The 8,786-nt window shown below is 34.5% G+C and overlaps 1 protein-coding gene across 3 annotated transcripts; it reads left to right on the top strand.

Annotated features, from left to right (window-relative positions):
- The first annotated feature begins 2,271 nt into the window (after positions 1-2,271).
- LOC109805888 (protein DETOXIFICATION 42) lies at positions 2,272-7,319 on the top strand. 3 transcript variants are annotated; one of them, XM_020368157.3, is made up of 14 exons: positions 2,272-2,435; positions 3,061-3,156; positions 3,516-3,637; positions 3,830-4,039; positions 4,192-4,382; positions 4,507-4,642; positions 4,735-4,831; positions 4,952-5,052; positions 5,414-5,577; positions 6,116-6,187; positions 6,264-6,380; positions 6,477-6,572; positions 6,659-6,780; positions 6,931-7,319. In XM_020368157.3, exons 1-14 carry the CDS (start codon positions 2,413-2,415, stop codon positions 6,974-6,976), a joined length of 1,593 nt encoding a protein of 530 aa, XP_020223746.1. In that variant the 5' UTR covers positions 2,272-2,412; the 3' UTR covers positions 6,977-7,319. The 3 variants fall into 3 exon arrangements, with proteins under 3 accessions (XP_020223746.1, XP_020223748.1, XP_020223747.1); XM_020368159.3 differs by having other exon boundaries at positions 2,277-2,435; positions 3,008-3,156; XM_020368158.3 differs by lacking the exon at positions 2,272-2,435 and adding an exon at positions 2,453-2,549.
- Positions 7,320-8,786: the final 1,467 nt, after the last annotated feature.

The raw sequence follows: 8,786 nt of genomic DNA, 5'->3' as shown, positions 1-8,786 counted from the left end.
TAAGAATTACTAAATTCTCAAATCCCTGAGGACGATACTTAAATACTACATCGAAACTTGGTCCGCTTGCCAAGTGGAGAGATTGCGAAAATCTTCATCACCCACATCATATCACCTCGGCTGCCTTGGCCTACCTCAGGCAGGGAGACACCGAGTCCCTTCACAAATTCATGGAACGCTTTGCCAACGTGTCTGTGAATATTCGGAACCTCAACCCCGAGGTCGCACTGCACTCCATACTCATGGCACTCAAACCGGGCCCTTTCGTTGATAGTCTCTGCAGAAGACCACCCAACGACATGGACGACCTATGGGCACGAGCTGCTGGGTATATACAGATGGAGGAGCATGCCGAGTTTCGCGACAAAATGTGCGCAAAACCAGGCAGTGGCAACAACACCAACCATAAGGAAAAGCTCAGGGTCTCCAACAAGACCAACTTCAAGTGATCACGCCAAGGTAAGGGACCAAGGTACGATTTTTACACTTCCCTAAACACACCTTGCATCCACATCCTTGACGAGGTAGCTAATACTGACCTCATCTCCCTGCCACCTCCGGCGCACACCCTGGCGAACGTCGACAAGTCCAAGCACTGCCGGTACCACCACAACTTAGGCCACACTACTAAAGAGTGTTGGACACTTCGCGAAAAAATCGAAGAGCTCGTACAGGCCGGTCATCTAGGACAATATGTCCAACGATCCCAAGCCAATAGAGGAGGGCACACTGGACGGGGACGCAGAAGAGGGCGAGGATATCACTCTCGCCACGATCAAGCTATTAGGTCCAAACCCAACACCGGGCATGCCGACCAACCATAGCCTAGCTCGAAACCCAACTAGGCCCCCCTACGAGGTGTAATCAACACCATTGCTGGAGGATTTGCAGGAGGAGGCGCCAGCAACTCGACCCGCAAGTGACATCTTCGCAGTGTCAACTATGTCCAAAGTCGATCAACAAGCCACACGCTGTGTTATTGACTTGCCATATTCTTCCCTTATAAACTAGTTTGGGTTATAAAACTAATTAATATATATTTAAAAGAGCCATTTTGTATGTTTAATATATTTCAATATATTTTGTATAATATATTTTATTTTTATAAAATATACTTTAATATAATATTTTATTTTATAATTTAATCAGACACAATATTATACTTGATATAATATTATAATAAATTGAATTAATTTAATTTTATTCCCAATTTATCAAATCTTGATTGGTTGAATTCGAATCAGAATAGTCCTAACAAATAAAAACAAATATAATTCAATCCCACAAATTTTTATGGCCCAGGGGATATTTGAAATTCTCACCTTTTATATATATATATATATATATATATATTATATATTATAGAACATCTTAATCAAACTTAATACTAAGTACTGGGACCAGCTTGGATCGGTGCGATCGATGCGAGTCGTAAAAGCTTAGTCAAGTGGTCATAGATCACATATTAATTATTGTGAACATAAAAAAAACTCAAATTTGAAGATAATATTTATCAATTTGATAATCCTTAAATTCTTAAGGAAAAGTGTGTCACAGTTCAACAAGAATACTTCCTAATAAATCAACAAATATATATATATATTAAAAATGAGTATTTTAAGTTGTGTAATGCACAAACACATTTATTATATATAATTATATATTATATAGACTAAAATATTAGTCATATTAAAATTTATAAAAAGAAATATTCTTAAACATATAAGTTATTTTTTAGATTTATAATAAATAATTTATATTATAAATTTTTTTATCTTTTTATAATTTATTTAAAATATTAATATTTAATTCATACGTAATTATAATAAGTAAAAATTAAATTTAATAAAAAGTTAAAAAAGCTCTTTCAACTTTTCTCATTGAAAGAAAATCTTTAAAACACTCTCCCACTGGTTAACGATTCGTCTTTAATGTATTGCCAGTTTTTTCATGAAATATTTCTGCTCAGTAAAATATTATTATTATTTTACTTTAAAATAAGAAAAATAATTAAATAATTAAAAAAGTATAGTATAAAATTTAATTATGAAGATTTTTGAAGAGAGAATCGAAATGGAGATTTCATGAGAAAGAATCATCCCATTAAAAGGTGGACTATGTGAGGACACGTGGCAATCGTTGGTAAACATGCAATGGCACTTCAAGACTTCGAGACTTTGATGTCAACGTAACGTTTCTCTGGATTATAGAACTGCCACATGTTTTAGCAATTCATAGCACACAAGAGGTGCTTCTGGTTCCATTAAGTGCCCCAACCAACAAACCCAAACTCCAACACAACCCGGGCCCACATGATATCTGTGGACACCTCTTTCTCATATTATTGCACCCTCAAACGATCCTTGTTCTATTCTCAGTGTTCCATCACCATGCATATTTCATGACATCGACATGCCATGTTATGCTATGCTATGGTAACGGCCTAACTCTGTTGTTGTTCACCCCAATTTAGGGGCACCTCACTTCCTTTATTTCAAACATTGTAATAAAGGATTCAGTGTGCAGTTTATGCGTCTTACTTTTAATTGGTTCGTTTGGCACTCTTTCAAAGCTCAATTGCCCAAGTTTGAATATTAAGCAACCAGATATAGAAAACTGTTTTTTGTTTAAAAAAGGAACTCTCCTTATAGTGATTTTCATGTGGGTGACTCTCTTTTGTTAACCTTTTTCATCCTTATGTGGATTTTATAGTTAGTGGTTTTTTTTGTTCATAGTGAGGGGAGGTGGTATTATATTCTATGCAAGAGGGGAAGAATATAAAAGGGTATCTCCTTTACTAACTTTTCATCACTGTGGAGTCTATCCCTATTCCATGATGCGATTCCATTATTAGGACTTGACTTGATTGGTTGGCCCGTGTTTAACCACTTAAATTCGGAGATATTGTGCAGTTTATGATATTCAAAATGTTAAAGTTCAAGCAAAAAGAATAACGCATGTTACATATTGGAGCTCCTTCTGTATCTTTTGTTCATTTTTGTATCAGCCTCAATAGGTTCTTCTTGTCACTCGGTTCATTTGGTTTCTCAAACAACACAGTGAGTTTCGCTTCCCAGAGATGGCTGAGAAAGAGAGTATGTATTGGTTAGGTGATTGGAGGAGAATACCAATTTGCACTTTCTTTAAGGATGCCAGGTATGATATGTATATGAATACATAATTTATAATACAATAGCATTTCAGTAGTGCATCTGTTTTTGAAGAACGCATGTTCTAATTGAAAAGGCTAAATGATATTTTCTTTTTTCCTGAAAATTTCCATCTGCTGTATTGTAATGATATTAATTTCACCGCATGATCGATAATTCCGATTCCACTCGCTCCTAATTAGCAACCTAAGAGGTGATGCTTGCTGAGATATTATGATGAACGCATGTGTGTGTATTATTGGGAGGCTTTACCTTATTTCTGTTTGAGTTCAATTTTTTTTTCTTCCAGCAGTTAATGGTGACATTCTTCTAGATTTAACTTTGGATTTGTTTTTTTCACGGCAGACTAGTTTTTAAAGCAGACAGTCTTGGTCGGGAAATTTTGTCAATTGCATTACCTGCAGCAATGGCTTTGACAGCTGATCCTATTGCTTCACTGGTTGACACAGCTTTTATTGGTCAAATAGGTTAGTTCTGTTGTTGATTTATGAATTTTGAGCCTATTACACACATCTCTTATATGAAACAAATGATGGGGTGACTGTTTAAATCAGAAAGGAAAATACCCAATGATATGATCAAGACTACTTGACTTATATGTATTCAGTATTTGAATATCTTATAATACATCTAGTGTTGAATATTATTGGTCCATGCAGGTCCAATCGAGCTTGCTGCTGTAGGTGTTTCCATAGCTCTCTTCAACCAAGTATCACGGATCGCAATATTCCCACTTGTCAGTGTTACAACCTCTTTTGTGGCTGAGGAAGATTCCCTCAGTGAAGCAAGCCCTGAGAGAGAGGACAGTAGATGCTTGGAAGCAGGTCCACCTATGGATGCTGAATCCAAAGAGTTATTACCACAGAAAGGTACCATTCTCCCATTCTTTTGTTATAGGTTTGGTTTCAGCCAGGTTCTCTTGGCTTCCTTCCACTATAGAGCATTATCTTATTGCTATATAGGAAAACCAATAAAAGGTTTTGTACATTGCCAATTTAGACCATTTCATTTTCTTGGTAAGTTTCAGGTGGAAATGTTCACAATTCAGATTTTGTTGGCGAAAGTTTTAATATGGTTAAGGAGGAACATAAGAGAAGGCATATTCCTTCAGCTTCATCAGCATTATTTATTGGTGGCATTCTTGGACTCATCCAGGCAATATTTCTTATAGTTGCAGCAAAACCTTTATTGAACTTCATGGGAGTGACTTCTGTAAGTCTTTCTGCATAAATATTAAGAAATGTTACTTTTAGGATGATAGCACTTTTTCACTTTTTCCTTTAGTGATTGGTTCTTGTATGGAATGATTGCCAAATAATATGGATTATTCATTCAGGACTCTCCTATGCTACATCCTGCCCAGCAGTATCTGACATTGAGGTCCCTTGGTGCTCCTGCCGTTCTTCTTTCATTAGCGATGCAGGGAGTCTTCCGAGGATTTAAAGACACTAAAACTCCCTTATATGCGACTGGTATGCCTTGTCAAACTTAAATTGTCATTGATCAAGTGTCACAATATTTCACTATCATCCGATTCTAACTACTCTTTCTTTGATGTATCTAGTGGCAGGAGATGTAACCAACATAGCACTAGATCCTTTATTCATGTTTGTGTTCCGCATGGGTGTCAGTGGTGCAGCCATTGCTCACGTCATATCTCAGTATGTTTTATTCAACTGTAATTCAAATGCTCTAATTACTCTTGTTAAAAGTATGGATGACTCCACAAGGCACTTTATGGATGACTCTAATTACCTTTTGTTTTCAAATTAACTACGTAGGTACCTGATTTCAGCTATACTCCTGTGGAGGCTGTTGGAACAAGTTGACCTTATACCTCCAAGCATGAAGCATATGCAATTTGACCGATTTCTTAAAAATGGTAAGGGTTTATTTTGCAAGACCAAATGATCTACAAAAATATAAGAGCGAGGGGCAGGGCAGGGCGAGGAAGCTATGTTACTTTCTTGTATAAAGATGTCACACTCCAATCCATAATTAAAATTATTTACCAAGATGTATTTGCTTTTTCCTAGCAATATTATATTACCTTATTTCATGTTATTTAATGAATCATAAATTTTGTAGAATCAATTTTTTCTTATGGAAATTTATATGGTGTTTTCTTGTATCCTCTTTGTTCAAATTGATGCTCCTACTAATTGCTGTATACGTGAACTAACACTTTAGCTTTGAGACTTGACACTATCTTTATCCATTCCTATTTCGCTGTTGTCATCCAGGTTTTCTATTATTAATGAGAGTCATTGCTGTAACATTCTGTGTGACGCTGGCTGCATCATTGGCAGCAAGGCAAGGATCAACATCCATGGCAGCATTTCAAGTATGTTTGCAGGTTTGGTTGGCAGTGTCTCTTCTTGCTGATGGTCTAGCTGTTGCTGGGCAGGTTAGATATAATTACTTTGTCCAATAAATACAACACCTTGCTATGTTACTTCATGATGTTTTCACATCAAATCATTGGATAAAATATCAATGACCTCTACTAAAATGTTTTCTTGAATGCAAAAGCTGAAAAGGTTTTGGATAACATGATTGATTGTTTGTATTCATTTTTCGATGCCCACTTTCCTGTGAGAAAAAGAAAACTGATTAAGTTGGAAAAAGCTTTGTTTGGTATGAAATGAACTAAAGATGCCATAATTCTGGCATGTTTTCAGTGGCCAATTGAATATTCAGTGTGGAATGATAACATATTTGTTAGCTATATCAACCGAGTTCTAAAAGAATAGAATAAGCCCTCACACACAAAAACAAACGATTTAATGAGGTTGGGCAATGTGCTCACATCCTCGGGATATATTAGTTTATAATGCCGTTTGCCATCCTGAAACAGAACAAAAAGGCAATTATTTTTTCCCTTCTTTTAATCAGTGTGCTTCTATTAGTTTATAGCTTCCAAAATAACACCATGTTTGTTTCAGGCGATTCTTGCCGGAGCATTTGCTAATAAGGACTACGACAGGGCCACGGCAACTGCATCCCGAGTTTTGCAGGTGCTTTAGAATGCTAAATGAAATCACCATCTTTTTGCAAGACATATCTTGTAAATGTGACACTATTATACTGCAGATGGGTTTGGTTCTAGGATTGGCACTTGCATTCATTCTTGGAACAGGATTGCACTTTGGTGCTAAGCTATTCACAAAAGATGCTGATGTCCTTCACCTCATTCAAATTGGGATCCCGGTAATTATGCATTTTCAAATTGGATAGGATATTAGTATCCTATCTTTCCAACCCCAAAAGCAGTGGAACTTACATTCATGTGCATTCTTTTACCAGTTTGTTGCAGCCACTCAACCCCTGAATTCTTTAGCATTTGTATTTGATGGTATCAACTTTGGGGCATCTGATTTTGCATATTCAGCCTTATCCATGGTGGGTATTTTCTTCCATGTTTAATGTTATATGATATGTATCGATTTTGGGGCTTATGATGTGATATCTTCATTATGGTAACTCAGGTTTTGGTGGCCATTCTTAGCATAATTTGTCTTCTTATTTTGTCATCCGCTGGTGGTTTCATCGGAATTTGGGTTGCTTTGACTATCTACATGGGTCTTAGGGCATTTGCTGGCTTCTCGAGGTACTAATTTTAAAGGGTTATTGTTTTCCTAATGTTTTCCACCTAATTGAAATAATCACTGTCAAGACACTTGTCAGTTGTCACACTCAACTTTGATTCAAGGCAATTTCTTTAAATCAATGAACTAATAAATGATCTATGCTGATGCAGGATTGGAACGGGGTCAGGACCTTGGGAGTTCCTAAGGAGCTCATGATTGCATTGGGAAGGCACCGTAATTATAGCTTCATATCTGGCCCTAGTGTCAGGGGTGTTTGCTAAATACATTAAAAGGAGGAAAGTTTATCCTAGGTTTTTGAAAATCTCCTGGATATTCTTTTTAAAGAATAGGCACTTGTCCCTGCTTGATTGTGCTCGGGGCATTGGTTGAAAACCTCTGCTTCATAATATGTATAGAAGAAAATCTCTTACAATACTCTCATAGTCTTCATAAATAGTGAAATGAAATATAGAATCAAGCTTCTGGTTGTAACCATGCAAAAAATATATTTTTAATTGCATGAAAATGAAAGATTGCATGGAACAGGTCATTTCGTTTATTGGGGGTTTGTATAAGGTGGTTATGGTTCCTACTTCCTACGTCAACTTGGTCTTCAGTGCACTATAATAAAGATTGAATTCAGAGTATTTAACAAGACCTGTCACAATTTAATCAATATTAAAAGATATCTGAATTTTCAGGATAAAATGATATTGTGGCATATACAAGCCATTGAACACGAGGCAAATTGCTATTTGATGAAATTGTCGGCTTACACGAGCACATCAGAAGCATTATGGCGAGATTTGAAATAGTTTACGTGTCCCTAATTGGGGTGAGATGATGGTGATGAGGATGATCGTTGTCCAAGTATTGGTGCAACACAAGGTGGTGCTGCAGAATCTGATGTCCAAATTACTGGCTAAACGAACATTTTAGAGCACTTTTACAAACTATTTACTAAAATAGGGTTGTTTCGAAACATATTACACCTTTGGAGTTATTTTTTACGGTGTTGCTATGGCCCATAGAGACACCTATAACACGTGGTAATTTTTTTTTTGGTCTAGGGTGGGCTGGAATGAGCCACATCAGTGTCGTTATAGGCTGGGGCAACATAGTTGATGGACTAACAAAAATGATGTAGCCCATAATGACACCCTCTAAGAAAAAAAAAGAAAAAAATAAAAATAATAGAAATATAAAATAAAAATAATAAACTGAGTTATTTATTATATATTTATAAAAATAAAATTAAGTTTTTTAAAAATGTAATTATAAAATAAATTTTTATGTAATTTTTAAGAGAGGCGCTATGGCCCATGGCGACACTGTGTCGCTATGGACCATAACGCCTTGCATTTTCAGTATTTATATATAATTCGTTTAATATAATATAATTAAAATTTAAAATAAACTGGGCCACAAAAACGTAATTAAACGTAATATATTTTTTTCTTTTAAAAAACGTAATTAAAAAAATAAAAATAAAAATCAAAAAGTGGTGTCACTATGCACACCACTATGTTTGTAGTTTTTTTTTTTTATTTTTTTATTTTTTATATTTTAAATATTAACTAAATTAATTTTAAAAATAATTTCTTTTATATAATCAATTAAATATTAATTTCTATTTATAAACTTATTTTTTTTTATAATTTGTTTACTTTATATATATTTTTCCTTTAAATATTTATATTACGAATTAAATATGTATTTAAATATTTAATAATTTCTTTATATGTTAATTAAAAAATATTAAACGAAAAATGCGTAATTAAAAAAAATGAAAAAAAATTAAAAGCAGTGTCGCTATGGACACTACCACTTCTTTTAAAAATTTTATTTTTTATTTTTTTAAATTATTAACTTAATTAATTTTTTCCAGATTTTAATTTATTTTCTGATTTTCATATAAATTTATATTTATATAATTATCTTTTCTATTTTTTTTCTTTATGTTATATATATATTTTTTTTTCTTCTCTTTTTATCATTTTTAATTTTTAACTGGGTGGCGCTATGG

The sequence above is a fragment of the Cajanus cajan genome, chromosome 10 (genome assembly GCF_000230855.2).
Source record: "Cajanus cajan strain Asha chromosome 10, NIPB_CcT2T_4, whole genome shotgun sequence".
NCBI lineage: Eukaryota > Viridiplantae > Streptophyta > Magnoliopsida > Fabales > Fabaceae > Cajanus > Cajanus cajan.
Note: the sequence above shows the minus strand (reverse complement) of the source record. Positions and strands in the feature narration are given on the sequence as shown.

Bases quoted from the DNA above. Each gene is read 5' to 3' on its own strand.
- LOC109805888 (XM_020368157.3), top strand. From the start codon at position 2,413: ATGCCATGTTATGCTATGCTATG. The intron at 4,040-4,191 runs GTACCATTCTCC...TTTCTTGGTAAG, and splicing joins AGAGTTATTACCACAGAAAG to TTTCAGGTGGAAATGTTCAC. The intron at 6,381-6,476 runs GTAATTATGCAT...TTCTTTTACCAG, and splicing joins TCATTCAAATTGGGATCCCG to TTTGTTGCAGCCACTCAACC.